The sequence below is a fragment of the Melanotaenia boesemani genome, chromosome 12 (assembly GCF_017639745.1).
Source record: "Melanotaenia boesemani isolate fMelBoe1 chromosome 12, fMelBoe1.pri, whole genome shotgun sequence".
In the NCBI taxonomy this organism is placed as follows: Eukaryota; Metazoa; Chordata; class Actinopteri; order Atheriniformes; family Melanotaeniidae; genus Melanotaenia; species Melanotaenia boesemani.
In genome coordinates, this window is record NC_055693.1 from 25236586 (window position 1) to 25264545 (window position 27960).

Genomic DNA, 27960 nt, shown 5'->3' on the forward strand with positions numbered 1-27960 from the left:
AGTGGTCTGAAAGACTTTACAGCATGACATTTATGGGCCCGTCTGACATCACTGCATAGACACAGAAAGCACAGCTGAAAACAACTAATTACAATTTTCTTCTTGTTCGTACAAGAAAAAAGAAAGTGCATTAAGGCATGAAAGGATCTCAGCTGCCAAAAGAAATCTAAAAATATTTGCATCCATTTACAAAAATCATATAGTGTTTGTTAGATAAATTACTTGAAAGGTGCTCTTTCCAGAAAAACATGTTGAAAGTATCCTAAATTCAACAAAAAGAACTGTGAAACACAATACCAATGACATTATGTAAAACATGCAAATGTATTTTGCAGCTGAGATATTAAACTCTGAGACTTTCAAGTTGGGCTGAACTTTTCTAGAATACCATTTTAAACCACTAGATGAAAAGTGAGTCACTGTTATGTTTAGTCTGCCCAGGAGCCAATAGTAGAGGAAGAGACACTAGCCCGGTGTTACCACTAATTAACCAAACTAAATGCCAGTTAACATATGAGAAGAACCACTAGAATTTAGTGAAAGGCACAGTAATTATAACAATGACTGAATTTCCTGGCAGGCAAATCATACCTTCTCCTTCACCACCTCTGAAGAGGAAACAAGGTTCAGCAGCAAGATACAAAATGACAAAAAGAAAGGGAAAAAAATAGAAAGGAAAAAAAAATGTTGTAAATACTGTTGCTTTTCTTTCCTAGAGGCAGAATTAAATTAACTGAAATCTGAGGTAGAACTGGCAATTTTTCTGTTGAACTGGTAAATAAAATGCTTGGATCTAACAGTGTTCATGCAGCTTATGTTGCACCGTCTCATGTTTTAGTGACGTCACTCTGATGTGAATCACTAAAGAGCAGCGGGAGGTTATAGAGGATGTATTTTCCTTGTGCCGATGAATCACACCAACTGAGCTAAGCATATAAAGGAAACTACACATATGAAGATAATTGTTACCAGTGCCATGGTTTAACGTGTCTATATGAAAGGTACAAAATTCATCTGAAAGCATCAGTAGTTGCTGGCAGCTGCAATACAAATGAAAATGAATATTTCTTGTATGCTACAGTTCACTGTAATAAACATACTCTACCTTACAATCAGAGCCTGACACCTTCATATCTGAACAAGACACTCAACAATTCAGTGATGATGAGGACAGCTACACAACCTCTTCTCATCTTCCACCTACACCGAAAGCTACAAGCAGTCACCGGCGCTTTCATCTGAAGGTTACTAGCTGATCGAAAACAAGCTGACCTGTAACACCAGGCTCCTAAGATCAAAATTAGCATATGCTTGTCTTACTCTTAAATTCTCTTTTCATTTATATTTGTCAATTAAAATTAAACGAGCTAAGCAATATCCAGTGACAAATTAGGTTGAATCACCATTTGTTGTAACCCAACTTGTAAATAAATAAAATAATCTTATAAAGAAATGGGAATATACAAGCTCCACTTTTTGCTGATCATTGTCAACTCAAGTTACTAAATATGCATTTAACAGGGATTTATAAAGGGGGTAAAATAAATAAATAAAAATAGAACAGTGTTTTTATGATGTTCTCTCCTTAAACCTTTTCTAAAGACGATAACACATCTGGACAAGTGACAAATTGTAAAACAAATGTTATTCTACTTCTTGTAGTATGACATTATCGCTCATCTTGCTGCTGTTTCTGCGAGAGATACACAACAGACTAAACTGAGCAGTGCCCTTACAGCCATTTATTTCAGGGTTTAGAATTATTTCTATTTCCTCCTATTTCCTACAGCACTCTGTTCAAAATAAATCACCTCAGCCAGACTAGAGAAAGTCATCCACACTTCAATCATTTCTCATCATGCTGCAGTCATATTTTATGCATCAGAAACAACATTTTCTCCTTCTGCTCTGAATGACTCATTTCAAACAAGCTCATTCAAAGTTCATTTCCCAAGCTTCTTCGGTAACAACCCCACTGCATGGCAAATGTGGCTCACTTAAGACAAAAAAAAAAAAAAAAAAAAGAAACTATCTACATATCTGCACGCAGAAAACAACACATGGCTGATTCAGTATGCTAATAGGAAGACATCTGAGCTGCACTTCTTTCACTTGAATCATGCTCTTAAAGGATGACAGGCAGCAACAACAGGGCCAAGGTGTTTGTTTGCTTTGATCTGTCAGATTAAAAATCACCTAATTTCAGTCTGAGTGGTATAAATCTTACAATGTTTATGTAAAGCACACATTCACATTACCAGCTACAGAAGTAAAAACAACAAAAAAACAACATCTTTGACCTCATCTGTCTTTCAGTGTCATGCTTGCTCCAGCAGTTTTCAATATGCTAATATGCTAATCTGTCCTTGCATCTCCACATTGTGGCTGATGACACGGCCAGCCCAGTCATCTCCAACCCTACCTACGCTATTCACTGATCAGTTCTGATATTGGGAAAATTTAGATTTTTAAAGAAGATTAAGTTAAATTATAAAATGTGAGTGGAAGTATTGATATAAGCCACTGACTTGACAACATTATCAGCTGATGTTCAGCTGCTAACTTGCACCAACTGAGCTTGAGACTCATTAACTTTTTATATGATAAGCTGCTCATGCTCAATTCAGTTTCCAAGAGAGGTGGGTTCCAGGCAGGCAAAGTTAGGCTTATTAGCAGTGCAGCCTGGAGCTCGGTGGGAGCTCAAAGCTTGCAGCCGCAGGTCTATGTACCAAGAAGGTCGGTACTTGAATACAAGATCTTTTATTTTTCATTTTCTCTAATAAGAGAGTTGCAAAGAGAAAACACATTAACTCTTTCCAACCAGTCGGTGGACATGCCTTCCCTGTACTGGAAATGTTGTGTAGGATATATGGTTAGATTTAGGTAAAACATCTTGATAACAGTCACACACTCAATACTTGTGCAACTTTTTTTCATTTCTGCTGTCTTCTCCACCTAGCTTGAGCTAACATCTCACATAGCTTACGCCATCTTCTCATTTTAGGACTTGCACATAGATTTGTTCTTTTAATTTGTACAAGCAGTGTAAAAACAACCCAACCTCTTTATTTTGTTGGTCTTTTCCCTGTCACATAACTTAATGAGCAAGTTGAGAGTCAAGAACTTGAGGACAGGGAGAGGGCATGTCATGCAGCCCTTGGCCTTGTCCCTCAGGGCTACAGCACTTCAACTGCAGGTGGGCCAAATATTAAAACTACAGAAGGCCTGTGAGCCAAAAGCAATTATTTCTTAATTAAGGAATTAGGAAATAATATATTACCATTTGTTAATAGCAAGATCCTTACAAAAAATACCAACCAGTTAGAGTCACTTTAATGGCAACATTACATAAATTCCTGTTAAGTTAATGTTTTAAAGGTTGCAGCATTAAGTGTGGATGTAAAAAAGAAAATGCATCTAAAAGTAAGTCTAATACATATCTGTTAAATGTTTTATTCCGCAAATGTAGAAAACAAGATGACAACCTACAGTATAGGCAGAACTCTGAATACAAAGTATAAATTCTCAGTTACAGTGTTGATAACTGATTTTGCTGGTGATGTGTTCTGTTAACATCTTCTAGGCAAGTTAACAGGATAAAAAACATCAGAAGAAGACTTAAGAAAAAAAGGTTTAAATAAAAGACACTGGTGAAACTAAAGGAAAAAAATAGTGCTGAAAACTAAACACTGATTTCATGCCGCTCGATAGATAATATGAAGAAAGAACTGAAAAGGAAAATGGTGAAGCAATTAATTACTATGACAGTCCAATGAGTATGGCTGAAATGAATGCACCACTGTGTCCCAAGAGTACACACATATACTGTATATGTATATATATATATATATATATATATATATATATATACATATATATATATATACTACTTTTCAAAAGTTTAGGGTCACTTTGCCATGGGATTCAATAGGGAAGTGACCCCAAACTTTTGAATGGTAGTGTATGTGTGTGTGTGTGTGTGTGTGTGTGTGTGTGTGTGTATAGTGTATATATATTGTCTCATTTAATTGGTAAAAAGGTTCTGAAAAAGCCAATTTTTTTTACCACATACTGATTTCTTTTTGATGCTACGTCTATCCTTTTATCACTGATAGCTGCTGAGGCTCAGATCTACCAATCTGCCTAAATCCTAAAACATTTCACCCTTTCATTTCATAAAAAATTGTCTGTCGTTGCCAGCGATGTAGTTACAGGCTGTTTATGCCCCCAGTAAAGATAAAATGTGGCATCTGCTGAATAGCTCCTATGACAAGCTCAATGTTGGTTTTTCTTTTCTTCAATCTTCATGACATCCCCTGTCTTTTTCTCTGAAGCAGCTGTTCAGGATCTAGTGGAGCATCATATCTCGTGGCACTGGTTATGGCTAGAGTGGATAATAGCCAACTCCTCCCCCATTTGAGCTCTTTTTAAAAAAAGGACTGGGCACATTTACCAACTTCTTTGGAGAAGCAGTCTAATTTACTCATATTAAGCTATGGTGAGCGCTTGTGGGAATGGGTATGCAGAAGGAAAACAAGCAAATTAACTTGTGACGCAGTGGTGAAGCAGCAGAATCACTGAACAGATGTAAACCTGATTACCACTAATGCTCATTTATGAATGTGGCTTTTGTATGAAGAAAGCCGAGGGGGATAACTGAAACTTGGCAAGACAGAAATAAGGCGATTGGAATACAGATACATCAATCAGGTGGTCTTGGCAGAGATAGCCAAACTATTTCATAACTGAATGTTTTATTTTGATGGATCTGTTTTACAAATTAATAAAAAGAAATCAATTTCAAACAACCTATTTCGGGAAAACATAATAAAGTTAATTGAAAAGAAATGACATGCGTTCTGGCAGTGTATTTTGCAGCTTATCTGCATATCAAATAAAAAATTGGCTAACATATATGGGCATCCTGTCAGATAGCACATCAGCAATGTATCTTTTGTAGTCAGTCCTGGCTTATTGAGCGTGGAATTAGTTATCCATTCCACTGTGACAAGTTAAGTATTCAGGGCCTAATATTAATATTAATGAAGCTTTGGTATCACCTTAAATATATTCTATAATTGCAACACATTCTTCTCATTACTGCTCTATTTGCATAATGACTATACTGTAGTTTTTCACCGTCAGATGGGTTCTTTATTCTCCAGTTTTCTTTATTCACATTCAGCTCATGAGAGAAAACTGAAAAGCTTTAAAGCTTTCAGATTTTTGCATTTTGGAGCCACCTAACAATGGCTAAATCAGCATCCATGTTGCATTCTGTGTCTGTGAAATCTTTGATTTCTCTCAAGTCAGTTAAAGTCAGCCCAATTTTGAGTCTTGTCTTATCTCTTTCTGTCACTTTCTTTCTTTTCCTCACTTCCAACGATATGGTCCTCCTGCATTTCTTTGCTAAATCAGCCATTGTGCACATTCAAAGCTGCAAGTATGTACAGTATATCCAGTTGCTGGTGTGTGATGCGGTGCTGTAAAGCAGCTGTCACATGATGCTGCAGAAGTACGGTTTCTCAGATCCAGGACACTGCAAGGCAATAAATCTCACTGTGCAATCAAAACGAGTCAGAAACAGGGTTTTAAGGTCGGAAAGTTGTGTAGAATTGTTTTAATGATATTGTTTGAGGCAATTACACATTACCACCAACTTAAGTTGGCTTGATCTGTGTTTGTGCAACTTTCTCTTTCATAAACATGCTAACGGATGCTAACTGAGGCAAAAGCTGAATAGAATACCAACATCCAAAAGTACAAAGTTGTTCTCACCTTGTGGTTGCCTGCTGGGATGGAAGATCTGCAAGTCAAAAGGTTGAGCGCTTGTCTTCTGGATGACTGTGACATTTTGCCCTGTCCACTTATTGGCTCTTGCCAATGTGTTTGTCCTCCAGTCCGTCCAGTAGACATTGCCTCCAAAGAGAGACACAGCAAAGGGATGGGACAGGAATTCATGGCCTTTGAGGATCTCAATGACCCCGCTACCATCATAGAGTGCAGAGAAAATGGCATCTGACCTGTTCAAGAGAGACCAACACCATATCAAAGTTTAAACCACTCTACTAAGGCTGGGAGACAAGATGTAAGGAGATCAAAGTGACACTCCCTGCTCTAGTGGTGGAGCTATTAAATTGTTCATGACCCACTTAAAACTAAAGGTGCACTTTTTTTTTTAGATCTCTAAATATTAAATGTGTGCATGATTTTATGCCCACCAGGAGAATGAAGAGATCAACTTTTCTTTCGAGACAGCTGAATCCTTTGCAGGATTCAGTGTCATTCATGCACTGAACGTCTAAAAATATTAAACTTCTAACCGTGCATCTGTCCAAACAATCCTCTTTTCCAGATGATCCAGTGTCAGCCCATTAGGCCAGGCCCCAATCTCCATATCCTTAAACACAATGTGTCTGCCGCCTCCGCTCATAGATGCAGCCTCAATTCTTGGGAAAGTAGCATCCCAGTCAGTCCAAAAGAATATCCTTGGAACAGAAACCAACAGCAGAAATGAGCATATATCATTGTCTGTTTGCATTTAATTAGAAAAGAAACAATATATGCTGTGCAATTAGACCTGATAAGCATCTCGTTTGCCAAAGACACAATAGTGACAAGCAAAATAATTATGCTATGCAGTGTAGTGACCGTGTGTATTAACACAAACAGTGGCAATGGTGACCGTCCAAGAACAGCACCAGCGATCCAGTGAAACGAACAGCATCTGTGACAGGCCTAGAAATGGCAAGCCATCTGTTTTGTTATGACTTTTCACAGCTCACTGATGCCTGAAAATGAACGCCACCATTGATGAGACCATCAACCACAAGCCCTTGTGCAATGACGCAAATACATTGCTATCATTCAATTAGGGTTAGTAAACTTTGCTACCCCACTTTTTGTCTTCTTAAAATTTTGCTCATTACCATAACAATTCCACAACAAGATAATCATATTTTGGCAACATATATCAACTACAATTTTACTTTCTTTTTTTTTATTTTCTTTTACTTACCTAAAATGAAAAAAAAATGTTTTTTGAGTTTGTTTTGTCAAACTATTGCTGATTATTAGCATCAGGATAATTCACTGGCCCATCTGATGTTAGCTAGCCCCTTGTTGTAAGGGTTCAGCTATGGAGACAGGATATTTGCGAAAGAGCTAATGGAGAGTTGGCTTGTTTGTCTAATGTGGCTCTTAAGGACTATTAAGGCTCATGTACCATAATACTCAGTAATTCACCTGGGTCTCCTGCATAGGCCCCTATCCTCAGTTTCACTACAACAACCTTGTCTCTGTCCAGTGGTGGGCCACTAAAACACAGTACAAAATGGGTGCTCAAGTTTAAATCACACACGGACAACAACGAAACCGTGTTGGGAAGAAATATCCTTGTCAAGATCAATAGTCTTATTCACATGATAAGGCCTCTCTGATCAATGACTCTCTCCTTTGAGTGGATTCAAGTAATTAGATTAGAATTATTGCCCCGTAATGGAAATGCAGTTTAAGGACCAAAAGCACCCATTAATCCTACTCTTTAAAGGCATGAAATGTACTGTAGTCATCCTACCAAATGCATAAGACTACTGTGTGGAGAGTGCATGAGCAGATTACTCATTTCTTAAGGGTGTTAAATTGATTCTTGGAAAGCCTGAACTCTGCTGAAGTATTCAACCACCAGCTAGTCTACAGATACATTAAGCCAAAGTAAGCACCTCATGAAAAATTCCAGCTACACATCAACAGCAGGGATACAGCCAGTTTTCCTTTTAATTTTCACAGCCACATATGGTCTAATTCTGATGCTTTAGTTTACTGAATAATGAGGAATAGCAAAACCCCTCAGTCCTCACAGCAGTTGTATGAACTACTTGTTCATTTTTATTTTCTGATAGAAGTAAATCATTTATTCAGTTTTTAATCTCTGAGAAATACTAGATGTAAACTACAGCATTAATGTCACTCTTTCATATTGTCATAGTGACACATATGTTCTTTGGGAGGTAAAGGAATACTGGACCTCCAAAACACTGATGATAACCCTGATAAGAACATGTGTGTACTAGAGCTCAAGATCGGACTCGGGCTTGTGCTGTAAATGAGTGGTCAGGTGATGAGTTTTTATTATCGTAAGAAAGATACAGAGATGGATGCTGAAGAGGTGAAACGGAGGTTAGCCTCTGGGGATTATGTTTTGATTTCACCTACAACAAAAGCAAAGTCTGAAGTGTGAAAAGGTTTGACCATGTGCATGACAGCAGTGAGCCAGTGGGTTGTGTCTATTATCCTTTTGTTAAATTTCAGATGTTAACTCATTGAGGCCGAGTTGTGGCGAGAAAGGCCAAAGCAAATCCTGCGAAGTGTTAGTTGAGATGTAATGATGTTAATAGAGGACTTATGTCGATGGTAATTTCCACGTGGCATATAGTCTATGTTAGTCATGAATAAATAATGTTTAAAATGCATAAATGACTCATTATTGACAAAAGGCAAAAGAACTGTGTGCGTGTGTGCACATTTAAATAATGTCAGGTTATAAAAAGGTTCGGGTTTTTAAAAAAGATGCAAATCAAGATCTCGGGCTCGGGTGAATTCTGTTGGGCTCAGGCCTTGTGTTAAGAGAAGCTAAGTGTGGATTAGTCTGCACATCAGCTTGTAAAAGTTTTAGCCCACTGCTCTGTTCACAACACTCCTACTCTGGGATCTCGATGGATTCACATTAAATCTTGGCTTCAACTCTCTACAACATTTCTGCTGAATAAGGTCAAGACTTTGACTTAGCCATTCCAAACCACTGGCTTTTTTTTCTTTTTATTTCATAAGAAGACAAGGTTGTATTCTTGCTGTATGACCTACTTTCTGCTGACATTTGGCTTACAAGAGACTGACTATTGCTAGATCTGTGCAGATGATGCCCATATTTCCTGAGTATCAAATTCATAAGCTGTTAAACTTGTTCAGCATAACTACTTTTTGGATACATATAAAAATCTAATATCCTTCTTTAGAAGTAAGCACAATTATTATTATTATTATTATTATTATTATTATTATTATTATTATTATTATTATTATTATTATATCTTTAGCATTGACCATCGCGCTTTAATTTGATCTAATAACACCTTCTGGTGCATAAAAGATCACAAGCTCTACTCTAAATCTTTTCCAACCCCAGGTCGTGATGAACTAGGGGAGCCACAGTGCAGTGGTAATAATAACAGAGAATGTAGCCAAGGCTGAAGTACACAAAGGTGACACTGAGCTAGAGCAGTGACATGTAAGTGCTTTTCCTCTAAACCACTCACGCATCCCTAAATATTAAAAAAAAAAAAAAAATAGAAAATCTTTGTTCGTTTCTGACAGAACACATCCCTTTAAAAAATAGCTGTTGCTGGGTAATCATGCTTACTTGCAGGATATGTTAAAATAATATTGAAAAGGCGACAAAAGTAATATAACACAACAATAATATGACAAAAAAACTATAATGTAGTTGACTTTAGGTTGCACCAACTTGTCCTTTGCAAATAGGAAGTATAAACAGAAACTGTCTATATAGTCAAACCACACAAATACATCAAGCACATCGTGTACACCCAAATCTTGATTGAAATACTTTCCACTTTGCTCTCTTCTTATCCGTTGCCTGATTAAATAGTTTAGTTTCATTCCAAAATGGTGGATGACCTATACAAACTACAGAAACTACAAGGTAAGATCATTTAATTTTTTGTAACAAAATAAAAAGAAAGAAATCAAACAAGAAACAGCTATATTAATCAACCAATTCTTAGTGAGCATCAGATAAACACATTGGATTGACCCATAATGCAATGCAAAAACAGTGTTCTCACTCTCAAGCCGAACAACAAATCAGTTCTAGAAACATTTCTGATCCATCTTATCATCACCCTACATCCAGCGCACTGGACACAAGACATGTGACCGCGATTCCCCTGACGAGGCAGGGAAAGCTACAAGATCAATAGGAAAACATGAGCCCACCACCTTAGGCACAAAAGCCGGGTTGGGCCTCAAAATCATTCTCACACCGCCCGGGAAAAACTGGGCGCATGTCGGGTGCACCGAAAGCGCATGGATGTCGCTGACCCGCTTATAGTTGACGCCAGAGCAACAACACCGTCTTAAGGGAAACATGTTTTAAACCTGCCCCCTCCAGTGGCTCAAAGGGAGGGCCCTTATGCCCCTCCAGAACCACAGCCAGATCCCATGGTGGTACCAGCGGTCTGGACACAGGAAGAAGCCTGCGTGCACCCTTCATAAAGCGGCAGACCAAAGGGTGCTGACTCGCTGTTTGCTTTCCAAACCCCACATGACAGGCAGTAATAGCTGCCAAGTATACTTTTACCGTGGAGAAGGCTTTCTTCCTGTCAGTCAGGTCCTGCAAGAATGACAAAATCACCCCCACCAGGCACTGAAAAGGAAAGTGGCCGTGTCTATGACACCATTCCACGAAGACCCCCCCACTTAGAACCATACAGAGATCTAACGGAGGGGGCTCGGGCACTCTGTATAGTGGAAATCACCCGCTGACTGACTGACATTCAGGCCACTCAGGGGCCAAGCCCACAGTGCCAGGCGTTCTGGGTGTGGGTGGAAGACAGTCCCCCTCCCCTGAAGTAACAGGTCCCTGCACAGCGGGATCTGCCAAGGCTGAGCACACAGCAACCGATATATCTCCACCAGCCAATGCATGGCAAGCCAAAGCGGAGCTATCAATATCAGTTTGTGGCCGTGTTCCCTCACTCTGGCCAAAGTTGGGGGTGTCAACGCCAGAGAAGGGAACATGTAAAGAAGCCCGGGCGGCCAAGCGTGCGCTAGTGTGTCTACACCCAGGGGAGCCTCCATGTTGTGCACCCACTGTGGCCCGACCGTAACGGGTCCAAATCTGTCCCACAACCTCTGGATCCAGAGTCCATTCCCATATACAGGCACGCCTCTGGACAATAGGTCCGCGCCCATTTTCAGGACTCCCGGGACGTGTGTCGCCCTCAGAGAGAGGAGGCGATCGCTGCTCCAGAGGATCAGTCTGCGTGCCAGCATGTGTAACTGGCGGGAGCGCAACCCCCCTTGACGGATGATGTACGCCACCGTTGGTGTATTGTCCGTCCTTACCAGGACATGATGGCCCACGGGGGATGGGATGAAAAGCTTCAGGGAGAGGAATACTGCCGAAAGCTCCAGAAAGTTTATGTGGGACCGCTGGAGACCTATGCTCCATCGGCCCCTCACAGTTCGGCCTTCATGGGTCCCACCCCAGCCCGTCAGGCTGGCATCCGTAGTGGCCACCTTTCTGGACAGGATGGGGACCATTGGGACCCCCTGCATCAGAAAGGCCGGGATCTGCCAGTGACGCAGTGTCCTGGCACATGCAGCAGTGATCCGCACCCTGGGTGCGCCATGACGCATGGGGGCCAGTCCGCATCAGGCCAACCAAAGCTGAAAACCCTCATGTGGAGGCGACTGAGCCAGACAACGTCCGAGCAATCAAAGACACAGCCTGAATTGGACCGATTTCCCTGGACGAAAAAGCCCGAGACACGTCCTGAAAACCTTCACGCGTTCCGCCGAGAGGCGCGCTGTGAATGACCGCAAGTCCAGAGACAGGCCCAGAAAAATTTTGCTCTGCGCTGGGGACAGCACGCTCTTTTCCGTGTTTATCAGGAAACCCAGGTCGGACAGGTGCCCCACAAGAACATGCGTGTGCCTGGCCTCCTGCTCCGACTGTGCCAGCAGCAGCCAGTCGTCCAGGTATGTGGCCAAGCGGATGCCCTGGCGCCTCAGCGGAGCTATTGCCACTTCCATGCACTTATCAAAATTAACTCCTATTTGAACAATCCAGGTTTCACAGCTATGTTTAGATTTTATGTAAACATTGCAAGGCTTATGGTTTAATATTTATGACTGGAAATTAGCTACATCAATGATCAATCTGAGTGCACTCTCAAAAGTAAATAATTCGCCTGGAAAAACTCATCTGGATGTGCATATTCGTATTCCCTCTCCTTAAATCTAGAACTCACAAAATACATGCATTGACATACTCATTGAAGCAGCTGAACTGAGTTGTTTATACATGCATGTATAGATTTCCCCCCTCTTTTTTAAGTTAGTTTGATTGATAGTATGTTTCTGTTCTCCCTCACATCATGTTTATTAGAATGTAGGTTTTACTTTGAGTAATAGTTTGTCCTGTCATAGTCAATAAAAAGAAAAAAAAGGTGGATGGAAATTTCAGCCTGTTCAAAACATCACACTCTGACTCCCTCATATGTATTGTACTTGTTACAATGCTGGAGATCCTCAAAGAGCCCAATATATCAAATTAGAAATCTTGTCAATACACATACAACACCAAAAACAAAAAAAAGACAGAAAATAAAAAAAAAAATACGATCAGTACATTTGCACCAGGTACTTTTTGTCTGACTTGCTTGCTGATAGCTGGGATAAGAGAAACCTGCCACCTGAGATACAGAAATCACTCTTCAAACGCTCTCCATGCATCTCAGCAGACCAAACAACAACACGATTTTCAGACTCAGACCCAGAGGGGAAAGAATCAGAAATAGGAACAGAGAATATCTTGAATGTTATACTCAAAGGTGATACTGTTAAAAAAGAACATTCCTGGGGAGCAAGAGAGAGCAGGCAGCGAGACATACAAAGTACGAGAAAAAGCTGGGGGTGTTCTGTAGTAAAAAGAAAACACCAATATTAATGTATTTTTTGAACTGCTGCTTTAATGGGCCTTAACAACTCTTTTTAGTGAGAAACACAAGAAGGCTGTACTTGTACTTTCATTTTCAGATGGGGAGATCAGCTACCAGCAATGAAAAACATACCCCTGTCCTGGGTCAAGAGCGATGGCCCGTGGATGTTCCATGCCTCCTGCAATCAGTGTAGTGCGCATATCTCCGTTAAGCTTGGCTACCTCAATCTGGTCCAAATTGCTGTCAATCCAGTACAGTTTCCCAGTAATCCAGTCCACAGCCAGACCCTCTGGGGTGGCCAGGCCGTGCTGCACAACCACCTCAATTCCAGTCACCCCTGAAACAATATTGAAAAGACAATAGCATGGTTCTGTTGGACTGGCATACACTGCAATCTAGTGACAGACGCGGCTGTGTAGTTTTCTCAAGAAAATATTCAGAAGGCTAAGGGTAAAAAAAAATCTTGAGGTAAGCTGTTTAATATAAAAAAGTAGCTTTCTACAGGGTTCCATTAAGCATGGCAAATGGGTTTTTTCCCCACTATATTTATAATTCAACTGTTTACAATTGTTTTCAGATGCCTGGGCTTTCATGTGTGCTTCACACAGGGGTGGAGCAGGCACAGCTAAGAGCTCCAATGAGGGAAATAAAGGCAAGAGAACTGCCACCCACAAAAATACGGAGGCAACGAGAAGTTCTGATTCATGGTTTTATAAAGAGGAGATACTGAACTACAACAGCTGAAGACTTGTGGTCCTGCAGTATTTTCCAGCCTTGGTTACCCAGAGATAAATTTTCAGGGAGAGCTGGTATCAACCTGTTGTATCAGAGCTGAGTGTGTGTAAAGACGGCAGAATAAAACAGAGCAGTATCGCCATGAGCGTCTTAAACTTCCATTACAGTGGCTGTAGTAAAAATGAGCAAGATATGACTCGCTGTAACCATACATCACAGCTCAGCAGTCCTCAGCTACATAAGAAATCTTTCTGTACGTTTGTGTCCTTGCGTGTGACCCCTGTGTAAAAGCATACCACCAGACTCAGAAAGCCGTCCTCTGTAGATCTTATCTTCCACCACATCCGTCCAGTAAAGGAGGCTGTAGTTGAAGTGGAAGTCCAATGCGATAGTGTTTCTGAGTCCTGGCACCAGCAGGCTGTAGTCTCGCTTGTGAAGGTCTATTCGCCTTATCTCGTGCCGGATTGAGAAAATGATGAAAGCCTCAAAAGGATCTAGTCAAAGGAGACACACAATGAGCTGACAATGCACAACATCATTTAATGGACGTTGATAGAGAGTTTTGCACTGGCTAGAAAACTGCATGTCTTAATGATCTGATGTAAAAAAAAATGGATATACTATACAGAACACATGAAATTGCCCTCATCACCGCTCTGATATGTTGCATTCCCATGATATTTTTCAGTTTATGACATTATTACTTCCTTATTGAAGTAATAATACCTCAAAAAGAATTTAATATCATATTGTTTACTTATGGCCTAATAAATCCCAGCAAGCTTGCTACAGCAATAAACTTAAAAATAACAGATGGTAGTGACATATGCTTACATATTTAGTAGGTCTGTAACAGACATCAGACATAGTCGATTTTTGTAATCCACTGATACAAAAGCAGCTCATTACACAGACATCTTAGGCCAGGGGTGCCCAAGTTCGGTACTCGAGATCTACTATTCTGCAACTTTTAAACGCATCCGTTCTCCAAAACACCTTCCTTAATTCCCTCATCCGTATGTCAGTCAGCTCTGCCAAGGCCTGGTAACAAGCCAATCATTTGATCCAGGAGTGTCAGAGAAGGGACGCATCTAAAAGTTGGAGGATAGTAGATCGCAAGGACCAGATTTGGGCACCCTTGTCTTAGGCAATATAGAAAATCACTTCCATTAAACTGTTTCAATTGCCTATAATCTCAAAGTAGTTGGCAAAACCCACTCTGTTTTCTTAAACTGCAGAGTAATGGTTAAAACAAACTGAAATCTAGCAGCACCTCAAACCTACCAGCTTTCTTTTGATTTTGAGGCCTAGTTTCAACTACTTGATAGTTTTATGTGATGGTTTAATCATTCAAAATAAGTTAAGAGGCTAACGTATTTGCCTGTGGGACAACAAACTGGAACATAAATATATATTCTGCTCAGACCTCAAATTATTTTCAACTTCAATTTCTAAAATTATGATCTTGAGGACATGGCATGTCTTTTCTTGTATTTGTTTTCTGACTCATGTTTGGGTAACTTTGACTCAGCTAGATTTAAACAGCATAGCAACAAAATAACAGTCATTGGTATGTTTTACAAAAAAACAAGTGGTTAAACAGAAAAGGAATATCAGTGGCCATCATTTAGACGTTCACAAACCTGTACTTTTCACACCAAGTGTCAGAATGTGACCTGACAGCAGAAAAAAAAATTGTTTTTCTCTGGCTCAGAAATATTGAGATTTTATGTATCTTAAGAACAGGATGCTGTGACACATCCTTGGTTTCTAGATACAAGATGTCATTGCTTATCTATTGTGACTAAGCTAGTTTTGTCTTTGTTTTCCTGGAGCATATTCACACAATATAATTTTTAATCCCATCAGAAGCAACTGTTCTTTTAAAGATTAGTCAAATTTGCACTTAAGTTAAACAATTCCGTCCACCACCCCCAATTTTTTTCTAGCTTACTTCCTGTTTAACAGCTTGTTTAGAGGACATAGTTTCAAACATGGATTTTAATACCATGTGGTGCACATGATTATGCTTCACACGCAGCCAAACCAATTTTTTTGCCAAATACTTTGGGAATGAACACATTAAAATTTCCTATTTTTAAAGGCAGATACATTTGTACATGGTCTCTTATGAGGAATACATCTTGCAGGGTCTCTTAACAAGTTGCTAAATCTAATGGCAAGTCCTAATGCTGGTAAACAGTGCCTTCCTATTACACTTTTATGGCTTCACCCACTGAAGTTTAGCTTTTAAAAACTTAAACACACATTCAACACACAACCTACACAACATAGTATTGAAAAAAAGACTTATCTTCAAAAAGCTTTGTAATAAATCACTCTTAAATGAACAGAGCTGTTTTCACACAAATGTAATTAAAGCAATGTCCTTGCTTCAATGACATACTTCAGTGTTGTTACCAAACTAGCTGCAATGCTTCATGTGAAAAGATTTGTAACATATGTTCTTGCTGAGATGTGAAAGGAAACCATAGACGATTTGTGCTTTGGAGCTCACTAAGAATCTTATAACACCTTTTCAAAGATTTAACAGGATATTTGTCTGCATAGAAATCTTGATGTATGATGAATCTGTAGAGTTCCGGGGAAAACTGCATCTTTTTCTCTGTTAATATATGATTAGAGCTGCAACTGCCATCAATCCTGGAGTGAAATAAAGAAGCAAGTAATCAAAATGAGGTCCATAAATCTGAACCTGACAAGCCAACAGCATGCATGTTTACTATTGTATTTCAAGTGCTTCCAAGCAGCCTCATCAAATGGATTATCTTGTAACAGCAATCAGAAAAAAAAGAATTTGAATTTATGATGTGATACTAGTTTGGAAAAAATGTCTGTTATGGGACCAAGCCTGATGTAGATACCAGCACATGTGAATGAAGCATCAAAGCTCTCTGTTGTGGGAAGGAAGAGCATGTTTTCTTCACTGAGCATCAGTGCAGATGGAAATAGGCAGAACCTATCACAGAGCCTCTTCAGATTTTAACCTGATTAAATCTGATCTACTCTAAATCAAAATTTGTTATCATTCTTATGGCTACCTCTACATTTTTGCATCACTCAAAATCCTCTTATGCTACTGTGTGACCTAATGTTTTCTAACTCAGTTTCTGTGGAGGAAATCTGTCATTAGTCACTATACATAAAACAGAATTTTTATTAAAGTAACGACCCATGCAGCAATGATAACTCAGAACTGATGGCTGTCAAGGTACCTCGTGCCCCAAGATAAAATCCAGCCTTTTGCAGATAAGCTTCCAGCATCGCAGCTGCCAGCGGCCTCTAAAACATGCATTAAAAAGCAAGGCTCTGTTACCGGTGCTGTGACAGCTGTCTCCATCCGAGTCAAGTGTCCATCCGGGATAACATGAGCATTTCACTGTGGTCTTGTACTGCTCGCACACCTGGCTGCACTTCAGGTGACGGCTGCAATAGTCCACCACCTCACATGTCTTGTTGCTTGAGTCCAGGTGAAGCCCAGGGGGACAAGAACACACAACTCCTTTCCCGGGTGCCACAGTGCACTGGTGACTACAGCCCCCTCTGGCTACAAGACACATGTCTGGGGGGGAAGAAAGGGCAGAAATTCTTGGAATCAGCACAGGAGCAAAAGACAAGAGCAAGGAGCAAAAGAAACTACAGTCATGTGAAAATGAACGTGCACCCTGTTTTGATTTTAGGGTTTCACTTAACATAAAAAAAAAAAAAACTTCAGGTCCTTTATATAACCCAACAATTAGGTAACAATGAACATTATGTGGCATATTACATTGTGTCATCATTTTACAAAAAAAAAAAAAAATATGTTGAAGCAATGTAGGAAAAAAAAATACACCCCATTGTTTAATAGCTCATAGAACCATCTTTAGCAGCAATAACCTGAAGTTATTTTCTGTATGACCTTATTGGGTGATCAAAATTTTTGGACCATTTTTCATTATTATTTTTGTTTTGTTTTGTTCTTTGATTTTAAATTTTATATAGTGGATATTAATCTACACATAGTTATACAAGCTGAGCTCTTAACTTCCACTGGACCATTCCTGTGCCTTGTTTATTTTCTTTATTGCTCTGCTTGCGATCATTGGGCCTCATTCACCAACCGGTTTACCAGAAAATTTGTTCTTAAGTCCTACTTCCAAACATTTCACAAAGGTTGTGGCACTCGCGAAAATCTTTGTACCTTAGATTTGCTCTTCACTGCAATTAAAGCCTCCGAAAACTCTTAAAAACATTTGAGTGTAGACATGTTTGACATTAAAGTCAGCCTGCATGTTATTTTCTGCTGTTCAGTTCATTAAAATAAAAAAAATAAAAAACACAGTAGTGATTTGTTCACTTTTTTTAAAAATAATTTTAGAGAATTTGTAGAAATTGTGTCCCACTGTTACAAAATTAACAGTGGGACTCACTTATACTTTTCTTTATACAATCCTCACAATCACAACTTGAATTTTTCATTTCAAACTCATCCGTTTGGATGTTATTTAATCTTGAAATTCAGCAGAATAAGGGCCGTGTCCTTTTGAGTCACATGTATCCAGTATCCGCAGCAAGAAGGGAGAGTGTAGCACAACCACGGTTTTTAGCCGGTTTTGTATTTTCTGGGAGCGACGGCAGGCGTGGCGCTGCCAAGATGACAATGGTAGGAACTGCCCAACGAGCACTTTAATGCAGCAAACTTCCAAAACATCTTCTTTTATAGCAGGTGCTGACTTTAACTGGTATATATTCAAATGCATTTGATTACAATCACAAGACTGCTCCCTACCTACTTGATTCCTATGGCAACAGTAAGGATGAACTTAATTTGTCGCACATTTCTTCTGCATTTTGCTTAATTTGTTGGATAAAAAGTGACTCAATGTCAAATATCTTGATAGCTCATATGTTGCTTATCTAATGTGGTACAGCTGTATTCAAATAACTGAAAATGCAGCCAGGTCAGTATAAAAAAATACTAGTTAAGAGGAACAAGGACAGCTACCTTTTTTTCCTGCAGTGATTAAGACTACCTTTCAAGGTGGAACAGAGCAGATTTTCACATCTGTTGAAAGATAATGCACCATGTATTCATTGCCATTAATAACCGGGATGATTCTTGCTAAACTGGTGCAAATCAAGCAGACCCTTGAGGTCCATCTGAACACAAACTAATAGTCTGAAAGGAGCCATAAGCCCTCTTTCAAGCCACGATACCACTTGAGGGTCCCACAGGGCCCCACTGAGGCTTGGTTAGTGATGCTCTAGAAAATGAGCCTCGATGTTTACACTGCTCACTTTAACAGATTAAATGGCTAAAGCTAGTCACACGAGAGCCTTTTCTTTCCCTCTGAAGGGTTTAGACAAACAGAACCACATCTTTTATTATTAGGTAGGAAGATTTTCTTCTTCTGTTCTGTTGCTTTGGTCTCCTGGATGACAGATACCCATTATTTGCTGTGCTCTAAGCTCCAGAGGGTAAGAGAGAAGATGTAGAAATAATCCATGGGGACATTTTTTATTTTATTTTTTTTTTTTTTTTTTCTTTTCCAACATGCATTGATAAAGTAGTGGATAAAAAATTTACGTGAGAGCTCATACAGGTGTTCTGAGGTTCCACAGCAGGTAACATGTACTCACACTCATTTTTACCAGCTGTAATGCCATAGCTGCAGTTGTTTTCACCCTGTGTCTATCTGTGATCATGGAAAAAGTTGCAGACTTGGAGACACCTACTGTAGTAGGAGCTCCCACAATGGCAGGTGTTTACTCGCATTTTATGTCTTACTGTGAAAAGAGAAGCTAATTAATACACCCCTTAATGGGAATTACAGTCAGTTTGAACTCAGTTGTTGACAAGCTTGTGACCTACCAAGTCACCAAGAAATGACCAGTTTTATATAAACTACAAATGTCTACAATTGAGACATAAAATGTCAGTATCCTGTTGCCTGAATTCTATGTCACCATAAGAAACAAAAATGGTTTATCTGAGATTGAAAACTTTGCTACTCTGCTGTCAACAATTCCCTAGTGTGATCGCAAAGGTCTGCAAACATCAGATTGAACCACAAGTTGTCAGGCGTAGACACTGTCAGTCAGAACTGAAGAAGCCTTCTGGATGTGAGATTAAATGTCAGAACCAAGAAAAACAAAACAAATGGGGGAAAAAAAGCCAGTCCCTTTCTCTTCAGACACCTGTTTTACTTTTACTTGTACTTTTGGGACATATGTACCAACAACTTTAAATCATGCTCAAACAGCAGCTTTAACATGCAACAAAGGTGGCTTCATTAAGGGTAGGTTTCGATGGTAGAGGAGATGGATGGATTTAAAAAGCTGATCAGCTGACAGACTGATGTTAGACTCCAACACCAAAATGTTGGTCTGTTTCTTTTACCTTAGATCATTCTTTCAAACCATCATAGGTCCCATCACATCACCAATCCATCAAGCCTCTTAGTTAATGCTCTAAGATCAACACTGTCCTGCATGGTCAAAATAGCTACAGCAAATCTGCATCATCTACAGAACATCACTTAAGCTGCTGACACTGCTGACTTGTGTGCAAAGCCAAACCCATCAAACACCTTTGGTGTGAACTGTACTGCAGCCTGTGAGCCTTCTTTAACAGCCAACATTGAAAACCCGGTGAAGACCAACAATGGTTGTTACAGCTGCCAACAAACCCACTGTGGTGAAACAAGACTTTCATTTATCATCTGTGGGTTTGTAATGCTCCGAGTCTCTGTGCTTATAGAAATGTAGATGTTTGAGAATATAAATCATCTTGCAGGATGACAAACTAAAATGTAAAAGAAAAAAACAGGGCAAACGTTACCACAGATGGGTCCTTCATCCGATCGGTCTGCACAGTCTACTTTGCCATTGCAGATCTTGTCAGGAGTGAGGCAGACAGAGGTGTCGTTGGCGCAGTGGTACTTCGGGGGCTTGCAGACAGAAGACTCACACAACTCTTCGTCCGATCGGTCCTCACAGTCAATGTCTCCATCACACACCCAGCTCTTTGTGATACACTTGCCTGTGGAGTATATGACATTTAAGATGCACATGTAAACAATTTATCAATTTTAAATGTTTTTTTTTTTTCTTTAAGACATAGGAAGAATCAAGACACAGTAAAACAAAATCATCTTGGTCGTTACCAAGTCTTAAAAGTAGGATATTACAACTTCAAATGAACAACAACAAATAACATATTAGACTGGTTCATTATTTATTCATTAAAAACTAAAACTAAACTAAAAACTTACCCAAAATGCAGGTGTGCATTGACACAATATCAAAGAAAGACATCAGCAATGATTTTGAAAATGCAATTGTTGTTGCTCATCAATCAGGGAGGTGTTATAAGATTATTTTCAGTCCATCACTCTGCACACAGAAAGAAGACTCCACAATGGAAAATTGTTCCAGCAAGTTCACATCAAGGCCAGAGTATGATATCAGCAAAGATGTAAGAAAACCAAGAGCCACAGCCCAGACTTTACAGGTCTCAGTTATATTTTTAAATGTTAAAGTTCATGACAGTGCAAAGAAGAAAAAGAAAGAACAAAAAACAAAAAATGCTTATTGAAAGAGTTGCCAGGATACAACCTCAAAAAAAAAAAAAAAAAAAAAAAAAAAAAAAAAAAGTATAGCAGTACAAATTGGGTTTGGAAAGTTACATTTGAACAAAATAAAAGACTTGAGGAAAATGTGCCGTTAGGAAATCGAAGACCAAACTTCAGATATCTTGCCAAAACATTTTATGTGTCATAACAAACACTTTTTACCAATTGTCAAGCATGGTGTTGGAAGGCTGATGATTTATGTTTCTTTTATAGCTGTTTTGCACTGAGGTGTTTATGAACGTCTCTGTATATCAAAATATTCTAGTATCAAGTGTGAGGTCATCTGTCTGACGGTTGAAACTTGGCTGGTATTCGGTCGTACAACAAGACAATGATCACAAACATGGCAGCAAATCTGCAACAGAATGAATGAAAAACAAAGTCCAGGGGCCTCATTTATCAAGCGGGTGTAGGAACAAAAGCCGGCGTACGCCAAATATAGTCAACATTTGGGATTTATGAAAACCAAACTTGACAGGAAAATGTTCCTATCTCCATGGCAACTCTGACCCTCCCGTACGCACAAACTCTGGAAAAATGATAAATGGCGACACCAACGGCACAGAATAAAATCAAGGAAATGATGTGAAATGAGAGACATTTTTGCACAATCCACTATAACCTTTACACCACAAAGCTGTTTGCAGAAATTAATAAAGAGGCACTTTCAATATTAATACTCCTAAGAGCGCACGCTCGGAAAAATCAAAGTAAAAAAAAACAGGATTTTCAAGAAAAAGGGAGATGATATTAATTAGAACCTTAACACTGTTCTATCATTGTAAAACAAAACTTAACTGTTATAAAATTAATTCAGCTAAATAAGGTGGGCATTCTGCTGCCAGCATGTAGCAGTCAGTAAAAGAAAATGCAAGAAGCTTTGGTCATTCACTCCCAGACCCAGCAGAGCGGGACGCAGACTGGAGGCTGGAGGTCTAGAACTGATGCAACCCTAATGAAACACACAAAAGGTGGATTTCCTTTTATTTATTTATTCTTACACAATGCTTTTTTATTGTTGTCCTAATTTCTGTCCTGATGGTTTTTATTACCGCAACTCCTTGGTCACCTCTTTGATAGCGGTGATTGTGTCCCTCTGCACTGCCCACCCAGCTGGAGCACCGCCCACCCAGCTGGAGCACCCAGCAACTAGAAGGAAATATTATTTAACACTACCAATCTCAGATGTATCTGTACATATTTATTTTATACATTAAAACAAATGATTCAAATACCAGCATCAGTACTGTCATTTAGTAGACACTTTTCTCCAAAGCTGCTCACCCCTGTGGGATTCAAACTTTCGTCTCCCGCATGAGAGACTGATGCCCTACCGACTGAGATATCTAGCCACACCATCTGACGCCTCTGGCATGTCTTGCCTCCTGACATGGTGTTGACACTTGTAATGCCCAAGCCGATGCCCACCAAATAAAACATTTTTATGTTTGTCAACATGGCCCATCAGGATCTCAGTCTCACATTCAGAAAAATTACGCTTTTTCGTTCTTTTTCCCTCCTGAGCCATCATGGAAATAATATGATGAATATTTATTAAAGGCGTTCACCTGATGTTTAATGGTCACCACAAGGGCGTGGCAAGGTGCCCCCTGACGTGCGCCCACTTTAGAGTTAATTCTGATTTATGAACAGACACTGCGTGGGACGTGCTTGTGCACGCTTTTATAAATCTGAATTTTTTTTCCCTTTTTCCCTACACACGCCACCTGTAGTTTGCGTTGCTACAAACAGTTAAATATATATAAATATATATATATATATATATAATATATAAACAGATAAATAAGGCCCCAGACCTGAACCTGATTGATCTATTCCTGCTATTGGTGGTTCTATAAGCTACTGAATCATGGGCTATACAGTGTTTTTTCACACATTGCTTTTGAAACTTGCTTAGTTTACCCAACAGTTTGTTAGACAATGTATTGGATCAGTTGATATCATGCGCTAATAAAAGGGGGGGGGCAAACAAACAAAAAGCTAAAATATGAAGAGGGTTTTATTTCTTTTCTTTTATTACATTATTGTAGGTGTAACAACTGAGGGAGTTGAGGAAGAAGTCAGCACAGACAGTGGGATGACTCATCACTTTTTTCACATTTACAAAAGTGGCTTGTATTGCAGCATTACTAATTTAGATAGTTTCTTTTATTTCCTTTTCTTTCTTACTTCATTTTTTATGTAAACACATCATAGTTTGCTTTTTACATCCTGCTGTTGCCAGATTAGCACGCACTTACATTGAGGGTGTGTTTATCCTGTGTTTGCTCAAGCATGTTTGTGAGTGCCTTCACATCACCTCTAATTTCCAAATGTCCATGTGACAAAGCAGCCACACGCTACTTGTGGTTTTAACTCTTCATACTGTAGAACAGGGGTGCCTAAGTTCAGTCCTCGAGATCTACCATACTGCAACTTTTAGATGCAACCCTTCTCCAACACCCTTGAATCAGATATCATCTGCATGTCAGCTGGTCCCGAGCCAGTCATTTGATTCAGGTGTGTTGGAGAAGGGTTGCATCTAAAAGTTGCAGGATGGCGCAGTGGCACCCCTGCTGTAGAACTTCTAAATGTATGGATAAAACTAAGATGACAGAAGTGTTCACTGTCACGGTAAGACGAACGCTGCGTTTTGCTCATGTTAGTTCAGGGTGATGAGTCATTTGTGCAAGTGAATTAACCAGTCTAAATTATTGCAAGTTTTACTTGAATAATAAAGAAAAAGCCCACAGATTCGACAGTTAATTTTACAACAGAGGAAAGAAACAGAATTTTACTCAGTAACTGGAAATTTAAAAAAACAAAAAATAACCTCTTGGGTTAGTTCAGCCTAACTGTTGATTATTTTGGGTGGAAATGCATTTTTCATGTTCTTTCCAAACATAGAAAATTGTCCTTAAATATCTAAAGGCTCATCTTTAATGAATCAAAACTGAAGCATATCTGTAGATGACTCTCCAACAGAGCTGTTGCTGCTTTTTACTTCCCAGCACGGCTGACTTCATTTTGAATAATTCATGTATACACCATTACTGTTTAAACATTCAGGAGGATCTTACCATTTGTTGGCAACTTCTACATGATAGTGTTGCCCAGTTCAAAAGACTATACGTTAAAGCTATCTAATGGTTTACTCATAAAATGTCAGACATCAATGTGGATCATAAGTTTAGTTTATGGAATTTAATGCACACTTAAAACTTACTGATCCTACATTTTCTTTAAAGCCTAGTGTAGATTTTGCACTATAACCAAAATTAATCTAATTATTTAAGTAATATTTATTTAAGTGATGGTTATAATAAAGTTCTACATTAACCTGATGTTTTGTAACCCATTTAAATCTCTGTGCCCTTATCACCTTCTCAGTTCAGAACAATTCTAAACTGAGGTGTTGGAAAAATGTATGATTCTTGAATTAATTTATCTTCAGCTATTTTACATTTCAGATTTCATTTTGTTTTTCCCCACATGTTCTTTTCCAAATTGAAATGTGTTAATTGTTGTGTTCCCAGCTCTGGGTCTACATGTGGAAGCGTGCCCATCCCAAAATGGAACATCAGTCCAAATTTCCTGTAAACACACAAAGATTCACCATAAGTGCAAAAATGCCCACTTTAACAAACAGAGTTTTGAATATTGCCAGAGGGGGCACCATGCTCATCTGGGAAGGACTAGTGCATCAGTGCAGAGAAGTGTGACACAGCAAAATTAGAGTAATTAATAACTGTGTGGTCCAATCAACCCGTCACCATGCAGCGTGGCCTCAGTTCTTGATAAAACTGTCAAGGGAAAAGCGGCAAAGCTGGAGGGCTTAATGTGGAGAGCAAGGAAGTGTCTTTCAGACTCTCTTCCTACAATTTTTGAAAGGAAGGAGATGTTGAGTTTTGGGAAGATGGGCGGTTTATTCTGATTGGTTGAACAGCACAAGCCTACTCCACTGTGGAAAGTCATTAAACCTCAAGAGCTCGCCACAAAGCAAAACAGAACTGTTTCCTTCTCTCTACAGAGAAGAGCAAAAGAGTTAGTAAAAGGATATTTTATACATATCAACTGAGTGACAAATACTGTGCTGATAACCCCCTTTTTAAATTAAAAAAAACATTTTGTAACATGTTAATGGAATTAAAAGCTTTAGGCTCTTGTTTCAGACCATCATATTTAATTCAGAAGTTAAATTCATGATTGTGTTCATTTGTAACCCACACACACACAGCAGCAGAATTGTGATTTTGTTTGATGCATTTTTTTTCTGCATTTTTGCATTTCTACTGTTTGACACCTAATGAGCTGGAACAATTAAATGATTTTGCAATTCTTAACTTCCACGTAGATTTGATTTGTTTTCTTCTACTGTATCTGTTTATTTCTACAATCTAAAAATCAAAAGAAACCTTAAAATTTAAAGTTCTAAAACAAAATCTGGCTAAAATCACAAAATCGCTACCTGTGTCTTTGCAGGTAAACTTGGCCTTGGGGTCACACATCCTTTTGGTGCCCTCACAGTCCTTCTCATCACTCCCGTCCTCGCAGTCCTTGTCCCCATCACATCTCCACCGCTCTGGGATGCAGGTTCCGTCGGCGATGCAGTGGAATTCCTCCTCGCTGCATTCAATCACAGATGGCAGCACTGAAACAGAAGTAATTCGGTAATTAAAGCTTCACAGATCTACTGCGAACCGTAGCACCCAAAAGCACAAGAGTAATCAGTATTTTTACAAGACATCTTTTATTGTTTGGGAATATTTATCTCCAGGGCAGGACATCTGGCACTTGAAACAGGTCAGTTAGACTCAGCGAAGGAGTTTATTTCACAAGTGTTTAAGGTTTCTGTCTTATTTAATGGCTTTGGGTCAATATATCACCACATAAAAAATTGGTATCACTGCACTTCTATGTGATGTGTTATTGGTGCGTGATAAGGAAACTAAACGGCAGCGGGGGTCAGATGACATGTTTTCTGTCTTTTTAAGAATTAAGGCCTATTAACCATTTACTTCTCTTCATGAGGGAAATAAAAATAATAATAACTGTCTAAACATTCTAGTGACAAACAAGTGAGCTGCGACTTTGTTTTTTTTTTTTTTTTTTAACATATCTTTGGGGTAACTTTGCATCTACTGTGATAATTAGTTAAGATGATTGGACTCCTCAAGACAAAATTCCCCAGCTGAGAGATCAGGTAAAGTTTTAGTCACACATGAGTCTGAGAACAAAGAGAGTGGTTTAGTTATTAGAACTGCTGTTGCAAAACCTTCATTTTCAAACTTATTTGAATTGCAAATAAAAGTATTTGCATAGTGAAACAGATTAATGGGCAATCTGTGCACTTATAAAGGCTCTGTCTGACAGCTCCGCTGCAACAGCTAAATGAGCTGGCCTTTTAAACGCTAACACAAGCATCCTTACATGCAGATCCACCTCTGCAGGTTGTGTTCTCGTCACTGAAGTCGCCACAGTCGTTGTCGCCATCACAAGCCCAGTGGGCCGGGATACAGCGTCCACTGGTACACTGGAACTGACTATTAGAACAGGTCTGGATGCAGTCCACTTCATCACTGCTGTCGCCACAGTCATCATCTGCACAGAGGGAAAAATAAGCATAAAAGAAAAGTTACAGCTTATACAAAACTTGGCAATGACTCAAAAGTCAGTTTTCATTATTTTTGCTCCTTCTTTTTTTATGCTTTCATGGAACGGTCGAAGGCTACTTTTAAAATTTTGGTTTGAATGTTAATTTTATCACAGAATCTTCATTGTAATTTGGTCCTGACGTGAAGTTATCAGCCAACCACTTTTTCGTATTAGATTATCAGCACAGGGTAAATACAAGTCAACTAAAGTCCTTTGACCACTTTCAGTAATATTCACCCAAAAAACTGGATTGAAATTGACTTAATCTGTCAGCAACAGTGACTTCTAAAGAAACCTGTGCAGACTTAATGGTTTTGCATAAAATGACCTTATTGCAAGTAAATTGCTGCGAAAAGTATTGCAGCTGGAAAAACTGTGAACTGAATCATTAAAAACTTCAAGGTGAAAGACTCAGCTGCAATGAAAAAGTCTTCCAGGCATCCAAGACTGTCCACCAACTTATGTTATTGTCAGCTACAAAATCAGGTCACAAGCAGTGCAGAGCTTGCACAGGAGTATCAGCAGGTGGCTGTGCGTGCTCCTGCAAGCCTTGTTAGACAATGACTTTTGGACATTGGCCTATTGTCGAGAAGGGCAGCAAAAAATCCACTTCTCTTTAAGAAGAAGATCAAGAGCAGAGTCAGTTTCTGCAGAAAGTACAAGAATTGGACAGCAGAAGACTGGTGGAATGTTTATTCTCAGATGAGGCCCCCTTTTGTCTGTTTGAGACATCTAGAAAATGTATTTTTCCAAACTACCACAATCCCTGTGTTGCACTCAGACTGTACATGTGGAGCTGCTGCTCGTCCAAGGGAGTGGGGTCACAGAAAGTTCTGCCTAAAGAATTTTATGTTTTTTTTTTTGTTTGTTTGTTTTTTGTTTTTTCTAAAGTATATTAAAGGTTCTCCCGATGATCTTGGTGCAATTTAGTAAAAGCCAGTGCATTGTCCAGCATGACAGAGCACCATGTTATAAAGCAAAATATTGACGGCACATCATCTTATAGTAAGTTTGGAACCTTGAAACTTCACAGTTCTTAATCCAATCAAGAACTTGTGGGCAAGTTCTCAAAAGACAGATGTACAAACACAAACTCACAAACTGGGATCAACTTAAGGCATATGGCAAAAAAAAACCCAAAAAACAGATCTCCATCAGTCAGGACTTGGCTCAGAAGCTAATTTAGTACA

At 39.2% G+C, this 27960-nt stretch overlaps 1 protein-coding gene across 1 annotated transcript in view; it reads right to left on the reverse strand.

Annotated features, from left to right (window-relative positions):
* Positions 1–27960, reverse strand: part of lrp1bb (low density lipoprotein receptor-related protein 1Bb) — a 335780-nt gene that overhangs the window by 120153 nt on the left and 187667 nt on the right. The window contains exons 20-27 of the mRNA XM_042001119.1: positions 26558–26716; positions 25584–25766; positions 20323–20523; positions 16816–17061; positions 13775–13972; positions 12876–13080; positions 6324–6488; positions 5779–6023 (exon numbers count right to left, since the gene is read on the reverse strand). Coding sequence (XP_041857053.1) covers positions 5779–6023; positions 6324–6488; positions 12876–13080; positions 13775–13972; positions 16816–17061; positions 20323–20523; positions 25584–25766; positions 26558–26716 — 1602 coding nt within the window. The remainder of the gene's footprint in view (positions 1–5778; positions 6024–6323; positions 6489–12875; positions 13081–13774; positions 13973–16815; positions 17062–20322; positions 20524–25583; positions 25767–26557; positions 26717–27960) is intronic.